Raw genomic sequence first — 27,321 nt, 5'->3', positions numbered from 1 at the left:
TAATGAGGCTCTTTGTAGAAAATACGTTTGACACAAATGCTTTACTTGCAAAATACACAAACTGGATATGATTTCATTATTTTTCAATATCTGAAACCTCTGATGGCTCGGAAAAACATAGATTTCTGCTGTGATATTGAGGTTTTGAAATAGAAAACAAAGAATATAAATGAATGGAAAGACTAACATCCATGGTGGTTCAGTGAAATAAGAGTGGAACTAATGATGTTGGATGATGTAGTGGATATTTAACTGGATTAACTCTTCCAAAATAGAAAGTGCCATATATGGAGATACATCAAAAAGAAACTTAAAGAGCTTTTTTTTGTTTGTTTCACTGTAACACAAATGTAGCCCACTTAGCCTACTTAGAGGGGATGTGATACTGTTGAGATTTCCATATTTATTTTAAACGGTTTAGTCAGTGTTTTTGGACTTGGTGTTCAGACCACATTGAAAGAAATGTTTTGTTAGTCACCGCAGCAATTCAGCAATCTTATCATGGCTTCACAAAACACCCACTCTCACACACAGTCCCACTCACACATGCAGTCACAAGCACAGTCATATAACACACACATCTGCGCACACACACAGCGCACCTATCCTCTGTCTCCTTCTCTACTCCTTTTCATTTCAACTGTATTTCTATACAAGCAGTCTTATAAAAATAAATTAGATATCCTCCCACACGCTCACTTTGACTCCTGCACATGTTACATCATCTCTGATTCCACATTTCTTTTATCTCTTTACACTGCCAGCTTTATATCTTGAAGGAGGTTGACCAGAAGTAGCACACTTCATTTTGTAGGTTTAATCATTTCTTAGATCAGAGATATCTGAAGCAACAGAACTATTAAGGTTAGAAGATACACTCCAAATTTCTCCTGGGGGAAAAAAAAGATGTGACAGCTAATTCAACCAGATCAGTTATGGCAGTGCACATAACAAATCTGTTATGATTTTGGCTTTTTACTAGGAACATTAGACTTAGAAAAGTTGAAAAGCTTGCCCAAAAGAATCAAAGGCCCAACCAAAGCTGTGATTGTCAGCAGAAGGGTCTGTCTGGGCTGTGATAGGCTCAGAGATGCCAGCTTTAGGAGCAAGTTGTTGTGAGTAGTCAAGCTTCCGCATTGCTGTGGGGGATTTTAGTCAGATGGTGGCTGAGGGATCCTGGTGTACCATGAGAAATTTCCGTGGATGTCATGGTGGGCCTGCTTAAGACCCACTTCCTGTCTCCGTCTTTCCCCTGACATTTCACTGTGCATACACACACATTCTCATTGTCAGCACATGTGTTACTGTCCTTCCTTACCCATCCAGTCTACATGTGTCACTGCTGGCTTCAAATCCATTCAAAGCCCTGTTCTTCTCAGCGTCCATGACTGTAAGCTTCCACTGCAGTAAGAACAGATATTTCTCACATTACAGAAGAGTGATAGGGTTGTTTGGTTATTTATATATCAATCAATCAAAGTTAGAAATTAGGCTTAAAGTCCTACTCTAATGGTCATAGCCACTGCCGGAGTATAAAATATCACAAATCACTGCCACCTCAGTGCTGCATTAATGTTAATGTAATTCTCTCTGTTTTGACAGAAACCTTGGAAAGTCTGGCCTGCGGGTGTCCTGCCTTGGATTAGGTAAGAGTCTCTTGGCTCATCATGAGACACACTGCGAAGTTTGCTGCACCCCAAAGACTTTGTGTTACAGATTTGTGAGGGGAACTCGTAACCTCACGGTCCTTTATCTTCAAATAGGGAGAAAAGAGTGTTTTTACAGAGTGTGAAAATATAAGTTCAGTGGAAAGTTCCAGTGACTCTGCAGAAGTTATAAAATGGCTCAAATATATTATCCAACGTTAATGCCTTTTCTTAGCTTGTTTCTTGGACACTATGTGCAGTATCACTTGTGCAGAACTTATAGTATCACTGTTCACTTGCTCATCTGTGTGCACATGCATGTTTATGTCCTTTACTACTCTGACCCTACCTCCCTGTCATCCTCTGTAGGAACATGGGTGACGTTTGGTGGACAGATAACGGATGAGGTGAGAGCAGATGGATTTTGTCATCATCCATCAGTCAAAGCTTGGGAATCGAAACCTTCCATATGATCTGGCATATCCTGGATAGCTCTAGAAGCCTATTTTTACTTATAGTGAAAACATAATGCCAGGAGGAGTCAACAGACAGAGAATAGGCACATGTTATAGGAAGGCAAAGCCATTGCAGCCTTCTTTAGTCTTGTGAAGGATGTTTCATATTTGAAAAGTCCTAACACTTCACATCCGTGGTCTCTCACCTCATCCTTTCCCCTCTCTGTTCCTTCTCCCCTGCTCTCTCAACAGATGGCAGAGCAGCTGATGACTCTGGCCTATGAAAATGGCATCAATCTGTTTGACACAGCAGAGGTCTACGCTGCTGGGAAGTGAGTATATCCTGTGCCATAGGTGACTTAGCACTGAGCAGTAACACCAAATATTACCAACAGTGATTATAAAAGCACCAGGTGGAGATGATATACTAGTTACAGTTGCCTTGCTTGAGTGTCAGGTGCAAGCATGATGCAGTGCAAGCGTGAACCAGTGGTGCACAAGCAAATGTTCAGGGCATTAGAAAGGATGTAAATGCATCCAGACTTGTGCTCTGAGGAAGTCAAGCTGCTAGTGTGTTGTCTCTACTCTAGATAATCCCTGATACTTAAAGGGTCAGTTTACCCAAATCACATATATATAAACATATGTTACACTACTATAGGTGTGTAGCCATGCAAATAGTTTAAGTTTGATGTGAGAGCCTCTGCCACCACCCAAGTAGAAGGGAGGTAAATGGAATTTTGTTTGAGCAACTCAAAAAATGACAGAAACAAAGTCCTTGTTACTCCACAATCCACAAACATCACCATCAGCAGTTTTCATTGGGACTATTTTGTTGGCAGAAAGTAGTTCCAGTGACCTATTAAGGGACACAACAGATTAATGTCCCTGCCCTTGATCTTAGACCTGAAATTAGGGTCATCACCTTGTCATTGTTGCAGTAACATTTATGAGGGTTCAGATATTCATAGTCTTGGTCTAAATTTAGAGGACAGCCAGTGATGATATTTGTAACCCCAGACAGCAGCATTGTATTGCCTTATTGCTGTATGTAGTGATGGTTTAACTTCTAGCATGGATTAATCTGGCTTTGTAGTAACTTGGGTGCTTTGAAATAATCTAAGGGATTATCCTTTGCAAACAGTATCTGTGATTAACCGCACCAAGTCCTTTTTTTAATCCTCCCAAGAATATTCTAATATTGCCTTTATGTTTGGGGAGATGCGTCAAAGTTCCGAGTCTCTCAAAAGAAAATCAAAGAAAAACAAAAAGACAAGAAAAAATGCAGTAGGTCTCAGTGGTTGTCCTCATTTCTCATCCAATGTCTCAGCAGCTGTTGTCTGATAAACGTCATCACTACATTGTTCTCGGGAGCTTTCAACAATGTGTTTTCCTTGTTGTTTTAGGATGGAGCCAGAAAAAGTTGATCTCTGACATAGAAGTCTTACCAATTCTTACTGTGATCGTTGTGCTACCGTAAAACAAACCACAGTTTGACAGAAAGGACAAATCTGTTCGGCACGTGCACACGTTTGTGACAGCATGTCACCCAGCTCAGTATGTATTGCACAGGTGTTAATCCTGAAGGCTTCCACTGCAGAGCAGCTCAGAGGAGCTTATATTACACTCATACACAGGGGTAGAACAAATCACACACTTTGCACATCAAAATGGAAAAAGCTATCATGCGAAGTCCTTGGTTCTGGCTTACTGTGATTCCTTCGTCAGTCAGACTCCGAGAATGTGTAGTGCTGTTGGTGGCTGTACAGTCAGGCTGCTGTAATGTTGATTCTGTGTTGCGAGCATGGACAGATAAACAAAGTTTGTAAGCTGTGCTCACACTCCTCGCGTTGCTCATGCACAGCGCTTGGCAGACGTTAGCTGTTTGTTTGGCATGTTTGTTCTGACTTAGCCCTACAAAACAGTCACAAAACAAACATTCAACACATAGAGATATTTAGATATTCATTGTGATTCTTAACTGGCATATCCATCCCAATATGCAGGCTACTGTTTTTCAGAAATATAAATAAATATGTGTAAATGCACAAATAAACATGCTGTGCTTATCAGCAAACACATATGGCGTCAAAGCATTTAAAAGTATACGAGTAATTGGCAGAACAGAATTTCCTTCATTTTCTTCCAGGCTTAGACATTTTGCTCTAGATGCATAGTAATTGCACGATATTGTGTGAAACCAGTGACAGATTGGGCGCATAATTCCAGAGAAATCTGAAAGTAATCAAATATTATAAAGCCATGAATAATGCAGCATTATGTCCTGGCTTCTGCCGCAAGTCAGAACATCGACTGCACTGGAATAAAGACCTAATTAATGGATGGATGAAGAAAGTCAACCTGCTCAAAGGCACACTGTACCTTTATGTTTGGGCTCTCAAATTACTCACATTTCAGAAGGGCAGCGCACTGTGTGGGTGTTTGCAAGAGACACATTCACACACTATTATGCACACAAACACACACATTATTGCTCTCAGGGGAGTGCTTGAGTGCTCGTTGTTTAAACAGGTGTGGGTCTAGATGGCAGGGTCTGAAACAGCTAGTCATAGTGTTGCTTGTTGGATCAGAAGACTGTACCAGGCACATACACAGGGTGGTATTAATATGTCATTGAATTTACCTTTTAAAAAGTGACAAAAGTGGAACAAAATAAATAATAAAAACACATATGCAGGGTTTAATATTAAAGCTTGACCCTTACATAGAACAAAAACACACAGAAAAACGAGAGAGAAACAAACTGGCTCAGCAAAATGTGTGAAGAATCACACAGAGAAGATCATTAAGTCAACCGCCAATAACTCATCCTGTCAGGGAGAAGAAAGGTAAAAAAATAAATAAATAAAGCTACAAAGCGTTTCATAATAAAAGCTTTTTGCATGAAATCATCCATCCATCTCTCTTTTCTGCTGTTTCTGTTTGTTCAGTGCAGTGAGGTCACGTTACAGTGTTTCCCACTGGTTATCAGTTTATTTCAGCAGCATCAGGAGGGGATTATCAGTGCCCGCTAACCCGACTAGGGCTGCAACTAATGACTCATTTCATTAGCGATTAATCTGCAGATAATTTTCTTAATTAATCGTTTAGTCTATAAAATGTCAGAAAATAGTGACTAATGCCCATCACAGTTTCTAGTAGAGCTGACTGACAATGTGGTTGTGGTAATCAGGTGGGGCTATATCCTTGACACAGACACACCGCCACTGGCAGGAGCACTTATGTGCTGTGTCATAGATGAGAGAAATTATGGTCCTCGTAGTTTTCAACACACTTTTGACACTTAGTAACAAAACATAATTTATTTTAAAGCTGGAGTGATAAGAGCAGCTTGCTTTATTAATCAGTACACCCAAAATGAACAAATCTTTTCCAAATACATTTTTATATGAATGAGATGTCTCATTATTTGTCAGAGAGAGAGAGGACTGGAGAGACATCCTACAGACAGGTTTCTTCTGCCCAGCCCTAATGAGTCCCAAGTTAATTATAATGTCACTCATTAGCACCTCTGCGGCTGCTAATGAGTGACGTAGTGGTGGTTTCACAGCACAGCGGGGCCCAGGACCCGCTGACTCTGACCTGGCAGCAAATTCACACTCACCAGTCCTAAACTTTCCAATGAACGCTCTCTTATGCATTATACAGTATGTGTGCAGTGTTGGACTGCTTTATTTCATTTAGGGCTTGAAATCCTTCCTCAGACAGTCAGTTTTAAAATGATAAGAGCATTTACACCTATCTTTTATTTAATCATGCCTTCTCTCCGTCTGCTTCGCAGGGCAGAGGTGGTGCTCGGAAACATCATAAAGAAGAAAGGATGGAGGTATGAGGCACACTTTATTGAGTTTGGTGGTTTTTAATTTCCGTTCCAGTCAGCTTCCCTAATCTTGTATCATCTCCTTCCTTGCACATATTGGGAGGCAGTGTGTTGTGAACTGGAAAGGGTAAGGTAGGGAGATGAAAGATTCATGCGGGCAGCCGTGCCATGCCCACACTCCTGTGTCCCTTCTCAAAGATGCTGAATAATGGATGAACTTCTAGGGCCTTGTCTTCTACGTTGTCTGTCCTGGATTGGCATTTGTATAGCTCTGTCAGGTTATACGCCTGCAACACTCATTCACTGGCGCTGGCCGAGCTCTGGCACAGTCACACTTTTTGTGGGATGTGGGCGCGTGTGACATTGAAAGAATAAGGCAGAAATGCATGAGTACCCAAAGGATGTGTAGGAGCTTTTCATCCTAGCTGTTAATACATATAATATAAGGTTTGTGCACACAGGAATAGAAGTACTAAGCAAAAATATAATACACTATAATACAGGTCAGATAAATTAAGTACCAAGTGGGTTTAAGTATAAAATTAAAATAAGTGTAAAGTACAAAGTGGATTTACCGGTTGATGATAAGTATGCACGGTATAGTAATACAATGTAATAATATAAGTAGTAAATCATCCAGATATCACCAACTCCAATAAATGAGGCTTTTTTTGCTATAATTCTGTGTTTGGCAGGTGTTGTAACAGATGTGCTTATATTTTCCGTTTTTAGACGTTCAACTCTGGTGATAACAACAAAGATCTTCTGGGGTGGAAAGTAAGTTTCATCTGGTTGCTTCTTTGACTCGGCGTACGTGTCCAAATGAGAAACGATCCTCCTGTGTAATTTTTCTCGACTTGTTTGATGCTCCTGGTAATGGGATCATGTGTCATCCAAACTGATCTGTACTTTCAATACAGCTGGAACATTTACTAGAGCATATTTCACAAAGGATATATGATGTTATATTACCATGGAGGGGCAGGTCCAGTCATATTTCAAGTAATTGTTTCTAACTTATAACTATTTTTTGTTTTTTGCAGAGCGGAGACCGAAAGAGGTTTATCCCGAAAACACATTATAGAAGGTAAGTAGCAGCGCAGCAGATTATTGGATTAAATGAAGGCACTGCAACAACAAAATACTTCCTAATTAGTTGCTTTGGCTTAAGGGAATCAATTTTCATTTTTAATAATTGACACACTCATGGGGTTATTGGAGTTGCCAATAAAACATATACAGGGTACAATAACCCTGTGAAAATAGTTTCAGAATCTGCTGCAATTATTATTTGGCAGTATATAGATTGTGTTTTTAAAAAGAACATCATAATATAGCACAACAGAGGTTCACTATTACTTAGTAACTGATGTTCTTATTTCTAGGTTTAAAAGCCTCTCTAGAAAGACTGCAATTAGACTACGTGGATGTGGTTTTTGCGAACAGACCGGACCCTAATACACCTATGGAAGGTAATAATTCTATTGTCACTACTGTAATCTTTATTGCTTTTTAACTATCACCTATCTTACCCTCTCACACACTTAACCATGTTTTCCTTATGTTTTGTCATATTGCACAAAAAAAACTACCTCTTTTCTGTCTCTATGACTACTGCAATGCGAAGACTCAAATATACAAACCTCTTGTAACTGAAATATCTATTTTTAAATGCTGCATGTTGTCCTGGTGCTTCCACCTCCACAGTCAGAATGAGGATAGATACTGATGCTGGAGACCTTTTTAAATGGCAAAGTGCTAACTGTGTATGGGCTCAGCTGGTTACACAGTATGCATCTGCTCCCATGTCAGAGTTCCCCCTTGGGTTAAAGTTCAGTCAGAGGTCATCTTCATCTTCAGCCTGATGCTTCACTGGCTCTTTTACAATACTTTAGTGTCTTGTTAGTCAGAGGTAGCCTATATGCCCTTTAAAGATTGCACACAGTTCACATGGACAGCTTTGAGTCTGTCTTCAAACCCCACAGTAGTTAGACCATCTGTTATATTTTATTCTGGAAGTAGCCAAAGGGCAGCATACAGGGTGAAGAGGAGGTGAGCTGCTGTTCTGTCAGTTTACAGAGAAACGCTCTTAAGCCAAGCACCCACTAGATGATGGGAGGGCTGATTTGGTTGTCCGAGACACTTTTCAGAAACGGCACATCAGCAAGGCGAATATAGGCATGGATGGAGGACACACCCCTGTTTTATTTTGCTCCGGTGATCCTGATCTGGTCTCGGACACCCCGACCGTTATCAAACACACTTGATATTTTGGTCGGCGGTGGGATGAAACGAATTGTCACTAAAGACGGAAATCAAAGTTGGGTAATGTGAGATTTTATTCGCCATCGCACAGGATCAGATATGGCTGTAAAATGAAATTCCTATCTGATGGCTTGACAGAATAGCATGAGATTAATCTGTGTAACATTCAGTCAAGCATGCAAGTCAACATGTTAATGGAAAAATCCCTGACATATTTTATAGAACCAAACGCATTTTTTTTAACCCTCTGTGCTTAAAATACAAACTGTAGTCAGTTTGTCGACCTTGTGAAGACGTTTCGTCTGTGATTAAAGATTTGAACTGGTGCAAATATGCCTGTCATCTCTTATTTATTTCACTGGGCTCTTTTTATGTTCCCCTGTAGCATGTTGCAGATTTAAAAAAAAATTCTTGTGGCTGTTTACATGATGTCATTCATGTGTGCCTCGTTATGAATAGATATCGTCCTCATCAGAATGAATCACTCACCATTCCGATTAACATAATCAGTGTTTCCACTTCTCTCCTGAATGGCCCAGTCCATTTGGATTGCAAATGATAACAAATACATCTTTTATAATAATAAAGAACAAGCAGCTCAGACACACGTACAGTTACAGTAGGCTCTCACGACATTGTCTGTTCTATAGAGCGCCATAGAGAATGAAAAACAGAGAAAATACTATTCTGTAAACACAACAGGGTGACTCCAGCATTGATAGTGTTTTTAAAATTTTAACTTGCAGAAACGGTTCGAGCAATGACCCATGTGATAAACCAAGGCATGGCCATGTACTGGGGAACATCCCGCTGGAGCCCAATGGAGATAATGGTGAGACTCAGTGTATCTGTGTAGACAACAGTCCAAAAACAGGGCAAATATTCATTTCCAACATGGCCTAAGGAGTTTTTTTCTTTCCCTCACAAAGATGTTGTCTTGATGTTCTTTATACTATATATGTAGTACTGTACTGTATATGAGCCAAATCTTGTTTATTCCATGTTTTCCTTTAGGAAGCGTACTCTGTGGCGCGACAATTCAACCAGATTCCTCCCATCTGTGAGCAAGCTGAGTACCACATGTTCCAGAGAGAGAAGGTGGAGGTTCAGCTACCTGAGCTCTTCCATAAGATAGGTGAGCGGTGATGGATTTGTGGCTTTGCATAGAGATTTGGTTGATGTCTTCTTGAAGGCACAGTTGGGATACAGAAGTAGTAAGCAATATGAATTCTGTACAAACAATGTGGAGTTTTAAATACAAATTTGAACAGAAAGTATTTCACAACAACTGACAGACTTTGGAAGATTTCTGTTCTTTGTGGCATATGGACACACAAGCCAGAAGACAGCTAGGCCTGCAAAGGAGCATCCTGTACGTCAATATACAAAACGCACACGGATATTACTAAAATCTCTGCATGAAAGCATGAGATTTCAACCAATGTGAATAGATATCAATCTACTCAGTTCCTGTTTTCAAGATGTGAATGCTCATTGGCTAGGCCAGCCTCAGAGATCTGTCACTGTCCATGTAAAATAGCATGAGCCCATCCAGACTTAAATGGGTTCAAGTCTTGTGTAAGTTGTCACACAAATTATACAATCAGCAGGCTGTGACTTGACTGACAGACAAGAAGACACAAACGTCCTTTCTGACACCACTATCAAGTCAGTGAAAACAGGCTCGTCTTAAAATCCAGTTTAAAAGAGAGACTCGCACCTAACAGATTTAAGATCGATTTTCTTCCAAAGACAAAAAAAGGACTACAGCTCTGTGAGGAGGTGAGCCATGGTGTCAGTGATGATTTTGATGATGATCAGCTGTTTTTGTTCTCAGGTGTGGGGGCCATGACGTGGTCACCGCTGGCCTGTGGGATTATCTCAGGGAAATACGATGGCAGGGTGCCTCCCTACTCTCGGGCCTCTCTGAAGGTAGACAAACCGCAAATCGCTGTTTCCCTGCTCTGATCATCTGTGCTGGTGTCACTGTTCTGTCTTTCCCTGCCGGTTGTTTGTTTATTGTGTGTTTGTGTCTTTCAGGTTCTGTAACTCTGTGCGCACCTCATATATCTGTGTGTTGTCAGTGCCATGTTGACGCCATGCACTGTGTACCCCTTCCCGAGCAGTGTTGTTTGACACTGTTTGCCAGCTGGTGTCAGCTTAACGCATTTTAGTGCACGCACATTAGCACACGATACATGGGCACAAAAATGCATACACACAGAACAATAGCAGTGCAGTATGTGTACAAATGTATTTAAATTGTTTTTAATTTGACAGTATGGATACCAACAATTTTTAAACTAAAACTAAATAATTAAATTGGAAAATCAATGTTATTCCAGGCAACGCATATGTGACCTAGAATTTTTGAAAGTTGAAAGTTTTTGGTTTTCCTCAAAGCATAATGTTCATTAACTGATCATTAATGAGGAGGAGAAGCATTTTTTAATGATTTAATTCAGTGAGCACTCAGAAACCCAGAAGAATATTTCACTTTAAAGTGACAGATGAACTCTGGAAGAGAGCAGTAACACGGTTTAATCAGCAACCACAGATTTCACATTATGTCAAATTATTTGTTTTCATTTTTTTTTTAGTCCAAAACAAGACACAGAAGCTAACACCTGACTTAATGCAATGATGTGTCCTTGTAGTGGAGTGGCATGTTGTGTATCTGTGGATTGTGTCTCAGTGACTGTCGATTAGACCTGTCCTGGTTCATGAAACTAGCTCTCCATTTTGGTGTTGTGCAGTACTTTTGATGACTTGTGTGGAATGTGCTGCTTCCTGTTTGGTTCAGTGTTGCCTGTGGATGTTGTGTGATGTGGTATTTTGACTCTTTAACTCAGTGATTATTCTTGCTGGTTTCTGACTTGTTACTAATGGCATTATGGTATAATTCCTGATCCTTAATACTATATAAAGATAATTGTTTTGACTCAGCTGAGCACAAACAAATATAATTTCAACATGTACAGTAATAGTCAGTATAAATAGAGATTTTTTCTTCTCCTAATGTTTGTAACTTTGTAATAATAACAATGAACTAAAAACATTTCAGTAAGCGGAGCTGTAGCTGTGTTTCCCTGGCTGAGGTGTAGGCAGCAGGAGACAGAGTCACTTGTTTAAAAACAGGCCCTGGTGACACAGGAGCTGCGGCGCAGCGGTGTGAGCAGGGCTGTTTTTGAGCAGGTGTGCTGTGTTTTCGACAGGGTTACCAGTGGTTGAAGGACAAGATCTTGAGCGAGGAGGGCCGGCGTCAGCAGGCGAAGTTGAAAGAGCTGCAGGCAATCGCGGAGCGGCTGGGCTGCACTCTGCCCCAACTCGCCATCGGTACGCAGATACACTCTGCCGCTCTCTCTCTTTCTGTCTGTCTGTCCGTCCCTCTGCCTCGGACGGGCCGAGGTCAGCGCCGCTCTCGCAGCTGTCTGGTTTGACTGTTGGTGTGTTGTCCGATATGTGTCTGTGCTGTAACGACTGTAGTTACAAAAAAGACATGAGAAAAAGAGAGTGTAAATAGTGTTTATTAAAAGGGATATAAACGCATCTATCACCTTTCTCATTGTCTCTCAGGGACATAGGAATAGGAATTGCATTAACATTAATAGAATATACAGTATCTCCTAAACAAGGATCTGGCACGGCCCCTTTGAATACATTAAGACAGTCATGTAAATATCAACATAAGGAATGCAAATGTTTACAGTATATATTTGTATATGCAGGTCTGTGGTGTTGACATGTATTTAACAGTTTCCAGTGTCAGCGTTAAAATAGCATCCCGGACATAAATCCAGCGAGTAACTGATATCGATTCTCTGCCGGGCAGGAAAGGGAGAATGTGTAAACCCTGAAGACGTGCACTCCTGCGAGGGCTGTTAAAGCGTCAGACGTTAGGGAGGCAGCGAGTAAATATGGGACTCCCTTTTCTATCTCAGCGCAGATCACGGCAGAGTTATCACCCTCGCAGTAATGCAGTGTCATAGATTAGGTTTCACGGCCCATTATCGGACTCAGTCATCTCTCCCAATTACCATAAATCCTTCCAGCACTCCTGAAGGCAGCACGGGAGATTAATGTCCAACATGCAGTCCTCTACATCACCGTGGCACTCCAGTATTGAATAAAAACTATAAAACAATGACAAACTCCTTCCTGCCTTAGGCTTGATACTGAGGCCTGGTGGTAAATTCAGTTCCGTAAATAGATGGTGTGGGTATCTGAGTGGCCTGAGGGAAGGTCTACACTTGTGTCAATCCAGTGGAAGACCTTCAACTGTTTTCTTTTTTGCCATATTCTCATTTTGGTGGAAGATTTATGTAGAATCATAATCCCACTATTTATACAGAAGAATTCTCCATCTCTTTATACTGTAATATTCTTAAGTGTATTTTCAATTGTAAAAGCATGCACGTGTATTGCATAATACAGCTCACAATTATAATTGCAAACCAAACAGATGAGGTTTTTTGTGTCCATTTGCTCAGAGCAATCACAAAAAATGTTTCTTGCATATTATTAGCAGTATATTTACTCAAGTATTGTACTGAAGGTACTTGTACTTGATTATCTCCATTTTATTCTACTTTATACTTCTACTCCATTTTAAAATCCGTGTTTCTGCCATCAGTTACATTCATTCAGGCATGGCGGGCTGCTGACTCAGTTGCCACAGAAAGCCTCATCTTACCTACATAAAAATGATTCCAATGAGTTCCATGCAGTGAGGTATACAGATTTTAAATTTAGAAGAAAGAAAGCGCTGGTATCGAGTCAGTACTCAGTGTCAGCAGGAATACCCAGAGCTGAGATATTGGAATCAGTTTTGGTAGAAAAAAGTTGGATCAGTGCGTTCAATTTCACAGCAAACAAGGTACTACTTAACTTTGCAGATTGAGATAATGTTAAAAAAAAAACTATGATCCATTTTTATAAAATACAGTTATAGATGAAACTATCAGTAACTAACAGTATACAGAATATTTTTCTATGTATAAAGTAGTTCAAATGAGCTTCCAGTTGTAACATTCAAAATGCTGCTTACATGTTAATTCAGTAATAATAATCAAATAATATACGAAAATGTAAATAGACATTCTGCTGCACAGTGAGTACTTTTTGCTGAATTCAAATTTGTACCTAAAAGTACAGGAGTTTTGCTTGTAGTGGAGTATTTTTATGTGTTAGCATTATGTGAGTGCAGAGTTTGTGTCCAGTTATAATTTTGTCATATTTCTTTTGTGGACAGGAAATGTTGCAGTAGCTTTCATGTTTTATCAGCATTTTTTGAAGTCGTAAAAGGTATTTGACGTGTTAAAAAAAAAAAAATCAAACTGGTGTGTGTTTGCGAAGTGTTTTTGTGGAAATGTTGTAGTGTGTTTGTGTGTGAATTATGCTGTGAGAGTGTGTGTGTATGTCCGTAGTCATGGTGGGGGTGTCATTGCTGTTTACTGGTCTCCTGCAGCGTGGTGCCTACGGAACGAGGGGGTGAGCTCTGTCCTTTTAGGGGCGTCCAACACCGACCAGCTGATGGAGAACATAGGAGCAATACAGGTGAGGCTCCAAAATGAGTGTGTGTTTGTGTGTGTACACATGCCTGTTTCGCAGAGCAAATCAGTGGCTCAATTTGTGAAAATGTGACCTGACCTGTTTCATCAGCCCCGTATTCGTGGCTTACTGTCCGTAACAGCAGTCCTCCTCTCTTGGGTACAGCTCGGCCTCTGGGGCAGTTTGCTGCTGCACGCTTGGGTGCTTTACTGTACCGAGTTAATAAGGTCAGCAGAGTATCAGTTGCCAGGGGGATTGAAGACGAGCTTACTGCCACTTCTTCCTCTCCTGATAAGATGCACTCTTAATGGGGTTTTCGTCCTCTCCTCGCATTATGTCTGGCCTGCAGTAAAGAGCATTCCTGCTCTTCTCTATTCTGATGCTTTGTGCATCCTCCTGTGTGTGTGTGTGTGTGTGTGTGTGTGTGTGTGTGTGTACGTGTATACACGTTAGTATACTCGATGTGTGCTCACTATATGTCTCCTCTCCCCCAGCACATTTGATATTTCGGTTTTGAAATGCTATGCTCACATTTCCCAAGGGCTCCGCAGTTTTCCTTTTACTGGGAATTTTAGCTCACAGACCCTAAAATAGACGCAAAGTCCACATAAAATGACTTCCTTTTTTCCATTTAGTATGTATTTAATGTCTACACTGGAAAATTAGAGAACAAATGATCTTTTGTGTGTGATGTGTATAGCTTTCATTTAATTACATCATGGTGAAACTAAACTAGTTGTAATTTTTAAACTATTTTCTGGATTCCTGTTAAGGAAATTACAGTAAAAATATAATGTTTATTATTATTAAAATAATGTATCAGTAACAAAATATTGCTAATAATACTTTTACTTGTAATTGAGTATTTTTACATTGTGCTTATTGGTACTTTTACTTCAGTAAAGCATCTGAATACTTGTGACTCCAGTGTATCAAGTGTAATCATTTACACTTACAAATAAGCTGAATTTGAGTAAAAGAAGGCACAAAAACCTAACAAATAAACTGTAGATCAGCTGTGAAACTGCCTACTTTACACTTTTAATTTTCCCAGTTTTTGGGTTTCTGTATTTTGTAGTAAAGAGCTGGAAGTTTCACAACTTGAAACCACGATGGTGACAACAACAATTTGTTTTTGTTTTTTTGTTAACCAATGACCAAAACCACTGACGGTAGATATAAGTGAGGAGAAACATATTCACCCTTTGTGTGTCTCTCCTGTCACAGGTTCTTCCAAAGTTGTCATCGTCCATTACACACGAGGTGGACAGCATCCTGGGGAACAAGCCGTACAGTAAAAAGGACTACCGCTCCTAACGCGCAGCACGGCCCCCGCCCGGCAGGCCTGCACCCGGGCTGCAGCCGCAGTGCCCCACCTTTGCCTGATCCTCTGTTTGCTTGAGCTTTTACTGAGTGAGACCCTGGCGCATGAGTCTGGCCACACCAAGGCCACCCAGGGCACCTCATTTAGAGTCACGGGGATAAGATTAAGAAAAGGGGGAAAAAAATACAGTCACCCCCACAGGAAAGGAAGGGATTGACTAAGAAAGACATAAGTGGAAGAGAGGTTAGGGATATGCGCTCATACTTAAATCAGTTATACATTCAATTCAGCTGAACGTATTTTAAAACCGTAGAGAAAAATCTTTATAAAAAAATAAGCACACGCTTGCTTGGCCGCCAGATTTCTTTTTTAGCTTTTTTTTTCTTTCCTAAAACTGAATGCAACTAAAAGGAAGATTAAGTGCATACTGTATGAATATACGAGAACTATTCTGTTGCACATGCACCATAGCCATGCATTTGTTCCTTGGACGTTCTGTTTACAAACACCTGTGTACTGTATGAGTCCGTCAAGGTTTCTCTGAAAAACTGTTTGTTTGTGTTGTCGACATTATCAGTGTACAAGCCTTCTCGTGGGCTTTAAACAATCAGCACTTTAGTATTGTCAGTATAGGTGTTGGAGGGTAGTTGTAAGGAGGATGGGTATTACAATAGTCTTTAATCTCACAGCCATTGTACTATAGAATCATATCGCCTCCTGATAATTCCCTCTCCTCATCCTCCCTCTGCATCTTCACTGGCAGTACGTTTGTCCAGCCCGATGCTCCGACGCTCCTGCTGTCTAAGCGTGGCGGCCTAGATGTGGGGAGGGGAACAACCGCCCCTCCTCCGTCCTGTGAACCGTCCGTTACGAAGAGTCAGGAGCATAGGCCGATGTGTCAGGGCATCTCGTCTGCCACTGAAGAGATTAGCTATTCATTCATCCCTAACAGTAGGAACTGCAGTCGTGTAAAATGAAAAGCAGAGTCGTACTTCACTGTGTTACCCAGCCTCTGTTCTCTGTTTTCAGGCTGAGGATCTACTGTACAGGAAGTGGTCGTATCAGTGCTGGCTCCACATCTCATGGAAACTTCTCCTTGATCAAATTTTGTTCAAGTATTTTGCCTTATTTACAGTTGCATCAGACTGTGCAGTGGGCGCTGGCGTAGACGAGCAGCTCGACAGCTGCCCCTCTGGCCGACTTGTCTCATGTCCCCCAGTATATACGGGAACGCTGACTGGTGGAAGTGGTGTTTGTTGCGAGGAGAGGCGGTGTGTGTCCAGTTAATCAGTGAGTGGCAGCAGCTCAGGGAACAGAGCAGGTGGTTTTAGTCGTGTGTTGGCGTGCACATGGTCAGGAGGTTATATTTACTCGTCTGTCTTTCTTTCATGTGTGGACACTGGGGAGGACCAGTGACATTTTAGCGTGGCTTAAGCCAAAGATCTTCTTCTTCTTCATATCTCTTTGACAACACACCCCCGAGCGTTTCACTCTCACTTCCTGTAGAACTCATCTTGATGCATGTGCTGTCCAGCTTGTTATCTATCTATAGTATGGACTTTACTCCATATATATCTTTACTTGACAATGCTGTTATACTAGTTAACAAATACGTCCTTCAGATACAGAATGCATAGTACAGCTACTTGCTTTAGGATCAGTAAGGTTTGTTTCAGGCGACGACATGTGTCAGAAATATTATTGCAAAATTTGACGCCACCCTATATCATTCTTTCTCCTTTGGGTGCCCTCTTACTGTGATTAAAGCACAAGTGGATGGCATGCATTACATCCTCAAAACATGGGCCCTCTTCACCCAGCCTACAGCACCTGCGGGACAAGCAAGGTGATGCTACTCCGCTTACTAACACGTGTAGATAACAAATCTTTACTAACAGCTAATAAACTATTGATTCTTAGCAGAAAAAGTACAGATGAAGAAAACTGTCACATTAGTGCGATTGATGACATGAATGAGATGCAGGTGCTTGTCGGTTAAAGTGGAGGTTATAATCAAAGTGAACGTTACTGTAAGGGATTTGTGCGGATGAGGTTTACAGTCTGCTTCGTTACTCCTCCTAGGTGATTTTTAACAACAGCAAAATGATTTAATGTCTCAGCTGTTAAGCCTGTGTGTATGTGTGTTGGGGGGAATCACTTCCTTTAGCGTGTTGTATAAATTGATCCCTGTATTCGTTTGATTTGCTGTGTCTACGTGAATAAAACTGGCACAAGCCAGAAGAAGAGGGGGGAATAAAAAAAAGATAAGCAAAGAACATTTAGTTAATTTAGTATGTGGAGTCCCTTTGTCGTAATATTTTCATCTGCAGGGAGTGGGGAGAAAGTGTGAGACTTAAAGGACAAGTTCGACATTTTGGGAAATATACTTTCTTGCCGAGAGTTAAAATAAAAAGATTCAGGGGCGCCCCATGTACTAAGGCTGAGTCCTTACTGCAGCGGCCCGGGCTGCATGTTATACTCTCTCTCTCCCTCTTTCCTGTCTATCTTTGGCTGCGCCCAAAAATAATAAAAAACAAATAAAAAGATGGATACCACACTCATATCTGCTAAAAACGTAGCTAACGTTACTGCCAGAAGCCGACTAACTTAGAAACTGCTAGTCTGGCTCTGTCCTAAGGTAACAAAATCCACCTACCAGCTTCTCTAAAGCTCCCTAATTAACAAGTTATATCTCGTTTGTTTAATCCGTACAAAAACTTAAGTTACTGGTCCTAGCCAAGAAATAGTCACCTGTTGTGTTGAAGTCTCTCCCCATCGATTTATGTTTCCCCTTACTTAAACCTGAACCCAGTCGAATTCCTAACCCCAACAAATCATTTTCTGCTATGCTTAACCTCGACCAAACGGCAGTTATCTCTGCGACACCTGACAGTGAAGACCCATTGGCAGCGAACAAATCGCAATTTGCTCGCATCCCATAGAAAAAGAGGCAAACTTTGCACTGCCATGTTCAGTAGGTCTTCGCTGTAACTCCAACCGCAAAGGACAGCGGTGCAGGAAACTGTTTGTAGGGAAACGCTATTCGAAGGTGGAACAGACTTTGACACAAGACTTGTTCATAACCCCCCGTAAAACGGCAAATTGTTGCTTTTACACTTCGATTTTTTGTACACATTAAACAAAAAAGATACCTCTTTAATTAGAGTAGGTGGACTGTGTTACCTTTGAACAGAGCCAAGCTAGCCGTTTCCAGTCTTTATGCTAAGCTAAGTTAGCCGGCTGCTGGCGGTAATGTTAGCTTCATATTTAGACATATACAGACATGAGGTATCAATCTTATCTAACTCTCGGCAAGAGAGCGAATAAGTGTATTTCCCAAACTGTCAAACTTTAAATGGTATCGCTGTGCATTTTATTTTGATCATCAGTGTTATTTCACACCGTGCTGACCTGCCCGACAAAGATCGTGTGGTGTTTAAAATGTTTCTGCACATTGTAGAAATAACTTTGTTTTAAGGCTGAAGTGTAGTTACCCGGTGCCCTCGCCTGTGTAGGAGAAATTCATGCTTTAAGTGGTCCCAGTTTCATCATATTTGCTGTTCTAACATTTTAATGACTAGTTCAGAAATGAAACCAGAGCCACACACATGGATAGAGCTTATTTTACAGAAGGTTGTAGGTTATACAGAGAATATATTTTTGTTTTAGCTTTTAATGCAGTAGAGAGAATTAAAAGAACTGTTTATTTTTTTCACCATGCTGCATTTTTCCTATTAGTATTCTATCAATTTTAAGACTGACAAAAAGAAGCAATTTTCTTGTGTTGTGTATGCATTATGAGGAACGCTCTGAAGTGAATGCAATGGTGGACTGAATTCACTCTGAAGATGATGTAGTGAGAGCCTGGTATCTCCTGTACATAGTTTGACCTTTGTATATATTTCTGGTTGTGATCACCTCTGCCTTTTCTCTTTTCTTTTTTAATTTTCTTTTGCAGGCGTTGCTGTCAGCACTGTGCTTGAATCTGAATTTAGACAGGATGTACAGCTTTGATCTTCATTGAAATAATGATAAAATAAGAATGGTAAACAAACCTTTATGTGTCTGTCTTTATTGGCATTCATGTGTAAAATCTCATTCTGGGTTGTTTACTGGAGTGTACATTTTGGCTGAGCTGCAAAGTCTCTTATCCAGTGGAAAACAAGAATGCATTTTAAACTTGCAGTATATTAAATTGTATACAACTATGAAATATAAATATGAAGCAATTTATACACAATGAATTCAACTGAAAATATTTAGACACTTAACCTTGGAGAAGATGCAAATTAATGCTGTGTGATTTTTAATGAACTGTAAAATTCCAGCTGTCCATTAAAGCATATTTACGGTAATGTGCTTTTCTGTGATATACTATAAAAGTCTGAGGATCATTATACTCTTTGTTGCATTATACAGTAAAGCACCATTGGACTGAGGGTAGTACTTCATAGTACTGGCAAGTAATGAAATATGGTTTCAAAAATTGCCTCAGTGTCAGAGGTTGCATCATATCCAGCAATATCCTTTAAAAAAATGTATTATTTTATATACAGTACTTGCAAAAAAGGTATTTAGAGGACAAAATATTAAACACAAAATACCAAAAGTGCAGTAACCACAATCTCCTGACACTGCACTCTGCGGATGTAGTTTTTGAGGAGAAGTTTTAATCCTGAAGACTAAAAGGTGTTTGACGTTCCACGCAAGAAAATTGTGTACCAGCGAGGTCAGGCTGATGAAACAAGCTTGAACAGTTCAAAGGACACTTTGGCACGCAAAAAAAATGGATGATCCAGCTCAAGTCCGACCATGAAACTGCTGTTCTCATCAGAGAGTCTATTTCCATGAAGGTCTTCCAGCTGCCTGCTACAACTTCCTGTAACAAGCTTTCACTCACTTGAGTCACTTCAGTAAAACGTAGCTGATCTGTCCCAGTTTTAGTTGGAGTCTTCCAGCTATGGTGGTGCTATGAGTTGTCATGTTGCGAGTCTCCTCTGCTGCTGCCGTAGGTGAGGCGTGGAGGTCCACCTGGGGAGACGCGCACAAAGAGCTGTGAGAACAAAGACGACACCGAAGAGAAAGTGCAGCCTCTGCAGTTCTGCCCCAAGCGCAGACAGTAACTGACTGCTGTCAGCACTTAAACTAGCTATTTACTCTTATTTCACCAAGTCAGCTAAAATGTCACTTCTCTTCTGTCTCAAGAGTCAGCAGAGCTCGTCACCTGCCGTCCGTGTGGATGCAGTGATGAAGTAAGATAACGGCTGAGACAGCGGGGATGCATATCATGCTGGTTCCTCATTACTGTACCTTCTTGACAGAAGAGTCCGATCCAGCTGTGCAGGCAGGTACAGCGGCCGTTGCGTCGGTCGCACTGCGCCCCGTTCTCACACTCACAGGTCTCGGCACAGTCTGGCCCGTAACGATTCGCTCTGCAGTCTGACATGAAACACAAAGTACTTTTAATGTTATAGTTTGACATTTTGGGAAATACGCTTATTGGCTTTCTAACAGAGAGATGAGAAGATTGATACTATTCTACTAGGAAGTTACAGCAGTCGGTTAGCTTAGCGGTGTGGCCCCACAGGTTAAATCAGAAGTCACGAGCCTGGGCATTACTTTAAATCCCACATAAAGACGGTAACCAAAGCAGCTTTCTTTCATTTAAGAAATATTGCAAAGGTACGGCCGCTCCTTTGTCAACAAGATGCCGAAAAACTTGTTCATGCATTTATTTCATGCAGATTAGACAACTGTAATGCTCTTTTCACCGGTCTTCCAAAACAATCCATTGATAAATAAAAATTCAGAACTTTCCAGGCTTTTAAATAGAACAAGAAAGAGGGAGCATATCAGCTCGTTTAACTCTCTTGGGTTTAAAGCGCTGTAAAGCCCCCCTCTCTTAAATAAAGCACAGGAGGGGAGTGACACGTTTGAATTTTTGCTGGACTTGCACTGAAGCTCACACTGGTCTGTGTGTGTTCTCAAAGTTGGGAAGAGGATAGAAGATTACCGATGTCACATCTGAGTCCAGTCTTCCCTGAGGAGCAGAGGCATCTTCCTGTCACGGGATCACATGGCGCGTCTTCCTCACAGTCACACAGCTTGGCACAGCCGTGACCGTAGGTACCCTGTTCACACGCTGAGGGAGTCGTCGGGGACAGGAGAAACATTTTCAAAAAGAGGATCAATTAGGCACAAAACATGGCAGTAATCCTGTATTGGAGTAATCGGCAGTGATTTGACTAACCTCTGTGACAGCGAGCTCCGTGGTGTCCGGGAGGACAGACGCACTGGCCCGATACGGGGTGACAGGAGGCCCCGTTCATACAGTCACACTGCAGCTGGCACAGCGGGCCGTGGAGACCAGGAGGACAAGCTGAGGACGTGGGATTCATGCCACCCGATTTAAAACTGACCTTCATGGTTTTAAAATATTCTCACAAGAGTAATAAACAAATGTAAACCCCAAAGTTTAACTTTGACACCTCAAAAGTGGAAGCTTTAGTTAAAAGATTAAGTACAAATGGACATTTGAGACAGAGCTGGGTATCGAACAGTGGTGGGAAGTAAGTACATTTACTCAAGTAATGTACTTTAGTGTCATTTTGAGGTACTTGCACTTTACTTCTATTTTATGCTACTTTATACTCAACCATATTTCAGATGGAAATATTGTACTACTACATTTATTTGACATCTTTTCATATTAAGATTTGACATAAAACAATATGTTAACAAAACAAAATGCATTGTTAAAGATTAAACAGGTAGTTTCCAACCTTTTGGCTTGAGACCTCTTACAAAAAAGCAGCATCTTGTCACCATGACAATTTTCAGTATACATTTGGTGATTTAGTGAGTATTTACGGCAGCAGGATGGTGTATGTGGGATTGACTCAAAATAAATGACAGTGTCCATTTTCATTGTAATAAAGGAAAATGTCACTTAGTAGTGTATTGATGTGTTGTTGTTTGTTTTTTTAAATAGTTTTTGGACAACAATGGAGCTCTATGACAAAGAGGAATAGGATAGTTCAGACCTTAGCTACACAGACAATAAAAATATATAGAATATGATCAGACTTTTCTTTCTGTTAAGAAACTTTTGTCTCTCTTGGTGTGTGTTTATCTGTTCAGTTCTCACCATGCTCACACAGATGTCCATAGTAGCCTGGACCACAGTGACACGTCCCTGTCACTCTGTCACAAGTGCCGTTATTTTGACAGTTACATTTCAGCTCGCAGTTTGCACCAAATCTGCCCGCAGCACATTCTGGGAGACGCAGTCAAAAAAAAACAAAAAACAGCAAAATCAACCTTGTGACTTAACACTAGTCTCTACGTTTAATTTAACATGCAACAGCAAATTATGTATGCGATAATGAGCAGAAGCAGGTGCAAAAAAAGAAGCTTGACTGCTTCAAGAAAACAAGATGTATAAAAGTGTGTGTTGTCACCTTTATCGCAGTGTGCACCAGTCCAGCCCAGACCGCAGGTACAGTTGCCAGTTGCAGAGTCACACACTCCGCCATTGCTGCAGTTACAGCGTTGGACACAGTCTGCCCCAAACCAGCCTGGAGGGCAGCCTGAGGCGGAAAACACCCGCTCAAATTAAACTGAAGGAAACATTCTGCTTCATTATCAAAACAGACAAATACAAGACAACAAAAAAGTTGGTTTTCTTGTGTAAAATAATTCCTGCTGTTGTCTGTAAACTGTAACTCCTGTTGCAGACATCAGGGCTTAAAAAAAACACAGACACTGGTCACAATAGAGGAATCGAACCTGTGATCTGCTGTATGGGAGACAAAAGCTTTCACCACTAAGCTTTTTTGCCCCACACTTTGATGGTGGGGCAGGTGGGGTTTGTGTGTAATGTAGAATATTCAGGTGCAGGTTATTGCAGCACGAGTAGTGAAATCTCACCATGTCCACAGTCCTCTCCTCTGCGTCCAGGGATGCACACACAGCGGCCGGTGACTGGGTCATTCTGGGCTCCGTCTCCACACAGCGCCGCCCAAGCACAATCGACTCCGTAACGCCCGGCTGGACACGCTGTCACCACCGAGACACACCAGATTACTTGTCATCCCAACACTATCATTTATAACTAATTTATTCACTGTCACCATCTCAGCTTCAGATGGACTCACTGGTGTTGCAGCGTGCTCCTATAAACCCTGCTGGACATTCACAGGCTCCAGTGGAAGGAACGCACTTCCCTCCATTTTCACACTGGCACTCTCTTTCACAGTTTGGACCATAATGACCATCTCCACAGACTAAAAATAAAATTGAAACAGCCGAGATTTAGTACTTTTTAAAAGGCTTTTATTTACTTTCTCAGCGTAATGTGATATGTGTAAGAAGTATAAATATGCTGTTTGATATACTTAGGTCACATTTGGGGCCATGGAAACCTGGAGCGCAGTAACATGATCCAAACACCGGGTGGCAGAGCTGGTTTGTCTCGGAGCACTGGCAGAGCTGGTTACAGTTCTGTCCAAATGTTCCTGGAAGACAAGCTGTTGGAGGGAGGGAGAGGGTTCACATGTGCAGTTTGTTAGAGATGTTCTTGCTTTCTGATGCATCATAAATGTGTCATTCAATGTGTTTTATTAATGCAAGAATGAGTTTATAAAACCAACTGAGCTTCTAATTTATTTTCTAAATGGACTGAAAAGCAGTGGAGGCAGAAGTTGGTACTGCAGCACTCACTCTGCTCGCAGCCGTTGCCCGTGAATCCAGGAGGACAGCCGCAGTCTCCAGAGACGTGGTGGCAGGACGTGCCCTGAGCACAGCTGCAGCGCTGCATGCAACCCTTTCCATACATACCTGGCAAACAGGCTGAAAGGAAACAAAAGTCCAAAAAATAGATGTTTATAGCTAAAACTTGGGAAGAAATTTTATTCTGTGCATACATTCCCCCTTTATCCCTATCAATAAATTCTACAAGTAGATGTCGATCAGTCTGTAATTTAAACTGAAAATTAGTTCTGTTTTGATCTATTTATATAATATATATATATATTCCTCATGCAAACATTTATGAGAACCCTGGCAAGTACAAGTATGATAAAACTTATCGTCAAGTCAATTGTATTTTTATAGCTCAAAATTATACATTTGCCTTAAAGGGCATAACAATCCTCAACACCCTCTATCCTTAGACCCTCAATTAGGATAAAGAAGAACTCTACAAAACAAAACTTTATGGGATAAAAGAGAAAAGAAACCTCAGGAAGAGCAACAGAGAAGGGATCAGTCGTCCCAAACAGACATGCCATAGCTGTCATATACACACAGTAGACAGAAGTAGCAGTTACAACTTGGAGAAACAGAATGACAATATCAAGAAAGTAAGTGCATAACATATAATCCTAAATAATACGTCAAAAACTTTTATCCAAAATGTAAATGTTTTCTCTAATCCTGCCCATGCATGTGGATGTTTGAAAACTAACAGGACAAACTGCGTCCACCAGGGGCTGCAAGAGCACCGCAGTCTCTTTTAACTGCAGGTTTGTACCTTTGTCACAGAGTTTCCCTCTCCACCCTGGTGGACACTGACACTCTCCAGTGACGTGGTGGCATGAGGCCCCGTGCACACACTGACATCTTTCCTCACAGCCGGCACCAAACAGGCCTGGTTCACATGCTGAGCAGAGAAGGTGCAAATTAGATGTTATAAATAAAAGAAAATACACAATATTGCCAGTCCAACAGTTTCCACAGTGCAGCAGTTCCCATGAGGTCACAGGTTTCTGTAGGTTCATTAGTTTTGCTACAGTCGTGCAGAGTCACTGGCTCACCTTTCTCACACTGCTCTCCGATCCAGCCGGCGCTGCAGCTGCACCGTCCGGTCTGTCTGTCACACTGGCCGCCATTCTCACATTCACACTGCTGTTGGCAGTCCGCCCCGAAACGGCCTGCTACACACTCTGTGTAAACATACAGCAGCGCGCACGAGCAGAAACACACATGTGAGACAAGACAAGAGAAAGAAAACAGAGACATCATGATGTGAACCACATACAACAGGGAAACTTGCTTTGTCATATTTCTGCTGAGGGCTGCAACATGTTTTTTTGTTTTTTCCAATAATTTATAGTTGGAAACAGTATGGAGCTGGCAATCAGAGGTAGTAGCCACAGAGTTTAGACTTGTAAAGACATTCCAGCGACAGGATTAGAGGTTTCCTGAGCATGAAGAGGGGGCTGGGCCTGGCACAGCTCGACAGGGAAAGGTTGTAACAGGCACAGAGGGAGGATAGTGTGTGATGTGGAGCTCAGGGGGAGAACGAGCTGGAATGTCATTGCCGGGTCGACAGTGACTTTTACAGAGCAGACTCGTCTGTGGTGCAGAAAAAAACTCTGCCAACTAATAACCAGACTGTAGGCAAAAGTAAATGAGCTAAGGCAGCAAATTGAACTCAGATTGATGTATTTCCCGAGCACAGTAAAACAACCACAGGCCTCTGTGTTAAATGTTTACTTCAGGGTTCAGGTAATGTTATTCTTCTGCATTTCTGTCCAGACTGACCAACATCATTATGACTTTGCATGACAAGGCTGAATTCAGTGTTACTGAGAGCAAGTTTGTAGAGGTGTGCCAAACAACCTAAAGTCTATATCAAGATAAATCATCAGATTCACCTCGATAACGTTAAATACATCAGTGCATGTATTTGTTTTCTCATTCTGGCTGACATGTTTGTCCTGTTTAATTCCTGTATGATGAGTTAAAGATACTGATCTGATGGCTGATTGGTTGGTTGAACTTCTGGTGAGATGCCATTGGTTGTTGTAGCTATTGACATTTATTTAAAATTGTGATATGAATAAGATTAGGTTGGTAAAAGTTTCAAGTTTATAATTTACTAAATTTGGTTTATTGTCCAGCCCTATGAGCTTATCAGTGTGAGAGTTCAGAGAGAAACGTGCCAAGTAAAAGTATAAACCTTATAAACTTACTCACAGCATCTCTGAGTCTTACCCAGTTCACAGGCTGTGCCCATCCATCCACTGGCGCATGTACATTTTCCGTTGGTCTTGTTACAGGTGGCTCCATTCTGGCACAAGCAGCGCTGCCGACAGTCTGCTCCATAAAACCCTGCAGGGCATTCTGGGAGAAAAACACACAGACAAAACCATCTTGTGACCCCTTATTTACCTGTCGTATAGATGATTACTTTGCTCTGTGTTGTGTTCACTCACCTTCTGTGCAGTTGGGTCCGGTCCAGCCCGGCGTGCACACACACTGCCCGCTGGCCGGGTGGCAGATGCCATCGTTACGGCAGCTACAGGTTTGGTTACACCCTTCCCCATAGGAACCGGTTGGGCACGCTGCCAGGAGAGGGACAAACAATATCATTACCTCTTCATGAACTCTGTTGATCAAAAGTGGGAATTCCAGTGTCTGGTAAGTGATACAGGCCATAGCATGGGGAACATCAAGTCGGTGCTTTCTCATGTGTGACTGCGCTGGGTTTTCCCAAATTACTCTGAAACCAAGCGTGTTTTTGTTCCACTGTGAGTCAGCGGTACAAAGATGTTCTCGGTGCTTCGATGCTGCTATAGAATTGTCCTGCTACGAACCATCTGAGCCTCTGATTCCAACTTTCTTTTATTACACTGGAGTGATGCCAGCACCTGTCGACTTTATAACCTTCTGTGGTGCACCTGTCACTCACTCAGGTTGCAGAACGGACCAATCCAGCCAGCAGGACAGGAACAAGCTCCGCTGACGTGGTCACAGCTCCCGCCGTTTAGACACAAACACTTCTTTTGGCAGTCCAGTCCGTAGAAACCCTGAGGACACGCTGAAACACACACAGATGTAAACACTACCTGTTACTAGCATATATACATACTCACTTGGTGAATTTGGCTTCATGATCAAGGAGCTTCTCTTACGCTTTTCACAGAAGGTTCCAGTCCATCCAACCTGGCAGGTACAAGCTCCACTCACATGGTCGCACAACGCCTTGTTGTCACACTGACACCGATGGCGACAACCAAGACCAAACACACCTGCTGGGCACTCTGAAGAAATATCAGATACACACACACACAACTTAGACTTACAGGCTAGTGATATGTAGCTGCAAATAACGGTGAACATGTCATGTCCAATGTCATGTTTTATAAATTCAACAATACAAAATAAGTACCTATTTAAACATATTGTTAAACACAACAAAAAAAAACTAATGGCAAAAAGAGACCAAACTGATAT

The 27,321-nt window shown here is 41.4% G+C and overlaps 2 protein-coding genes across 10 annotated transcripts in view; one reads left to right on the top strand and one right to left on the bottom strand.

The window, feature by feature from the left end:
• kcnab2a (potassium voltage-gated channel subfamily A regulatory beta subunit 2a) overlaps nucleotides 1–19,135 on the top strand; it is an 87,216-nt gene extending 68,081 nt beyond the window's left edge. For all 6 annotated transcript variants that reach the window (XM_044176175.1, XM_044176155.1, XM_044176149.1 and 3 more), the window contains 13 exons: nucleotides 1,603–1,646; nucleotides 2,016–2,053; nucleotides 2,354–2,433; nucleotides 5,904–5,948; nucleotides 6,675–6,719; nucleotides 6,986–7,029; nucleotides 7,328–7,414; nucleotides 8,954–9,039; nucleotides 9,222–9,342; nucleotides 10,045–10,139; nucleotides 11,423–11,543; nucleotides 13,675–13,763; nucleotides 14,985–19,135. In XM_044176175.1, the coding sequence (XP_044032110.1) occupies nucleotides 1,603–1,646; nucleotides 2,016–2,053; nucleotides 2,354–2,433; nucleotides 5,904–5,948; nucleotides 6,675–6,719; nucleotides 6,986–7,029; nucleotides 7,328–7,414; nucleotides 8,954–9,039; nucleotides 9,222–9,342; nucleotides 10,045–10,139; nucleotides 11,423–11,543; nucleotides 13,675–13,763; nucleotides 14,985–15,074 (985 nt within the window). In that variant the 3' untranslated portion in view covers nucleotides 15,075–19,135. The remainder of the gene's footprint in view (nucleotides 1–1,602; nucleotides 1,647–2,015; nucleotides 2,054–2,353; nucleotides 2,434–5,903; nucleotides 5,949–6,674; nucleotides 6,720–6,985; nucleotides 7,030–7,327; nucleotides 7,415–8,953; nucleotides 9,040–9,221; nucleotides 9,343–10,044; nucleotides 10,140–11,422; nucleotides 11,544–13,674; nucleotides 13,764–14,984) is intronic.
• megf6b (multiple EGF-like-domains 6b) overlaps nucleotides 19,123–27,321 on the bottom strand; it is a 62,595-nt gene continuing 54,396 nt past the window's right edge. For all 4 annotated transcript variants that reach the window (XM_044176058.1, XM_044176047.1, XM_044176064.1 and 1 more), the window contains 16 exons: nucleotides 27,000–27,128; nucleotides 26,777–26,905; nucleotides 26,301–26,429; nucleotides 26,080–26,208; nucleotides 24,897–25,025; nucleotides 24,614–24,742; nucleotides 23,803–23,931; nucleotides 23,478–23,609; nucleotides 23,238–23,366; nucleotides 23,011–23,139; nucleotides 22,542–22,670; nucleotides 22,229–22,357; nucleotides 21,332–21,460; nucleotides 21,095–21,223; nucleotides 20,392–20,520; nucleotides 19,123–20,112 (listed from right to left, as the gene is read on the bottom strand). In XM_044176058.1, coding sequence (XP_044031993.1) covers nucleotides 20,051–20,112; nucleotides 20,392–20,520; nucleotides 21,095–21,223; nucleotides 21,332–21,460; nucleotides 22,229–22,357; nucleotides 22,542–22,670; nucleotides 23,011–23,139; nucleotides 23,238–23,366; nucleotides 23,478–23,609; nucleotides 23,803–23,931; nucleotides 24,614–24,742; nucleotides 24,897–25,025; nucleotides 26,080–26,208; nucleotides 26,301–26,429; nucleotides 26,777–26,905; nucleotides 27,000–27,128 — 2,000 coding nt within the window. In that variant the 3' untranslated portion in view covers nucleotides 19,123–20,050. The remainder of the gene's footprint in view (nucleotides 20,113–20,391; nucleotides 20,521–21,094; nucleotides 21,224–21,331; nucleotides 21,461–22,228; nucleotides 22,358–22,541; nucleotides 22,671–23,010; nucleotides 23,140–23,237; nucleotides 23,367–23,477; nucleotides 23,610–23,802; nucleotides 23,932–24,613; nucleotides 24,743–24,896; nucleotides 25,026–26,079; nucleotides 26,209–26,300; nucleotides 26,430–26,776; nucleotides 26,906–26,999; nucleotides 27,129–27,321) is intronic.

The sequence above is a fragment of the Siniperca chuatsi genome, linkage group LG2 (genome assembly GCF_020085105.1).
Source record: "Siniperca chuatsi isolate FFG_IHB_CAS linkage group LG2, ASM2008510v1, whole genome shotgun sequence".
Taxonomy (NCBI): domain Eukaryota; kingdom Metazoa; phylum Chordata; class Actinopteri; order Centrarchiformes; family Sinipercidae; genus Siniperca; species Siniperca chuatsi.
Note: the sequence above shows the minus strand (reverse complement) of the source record. Positions and strands in the feature narration are given on the sequence as shown.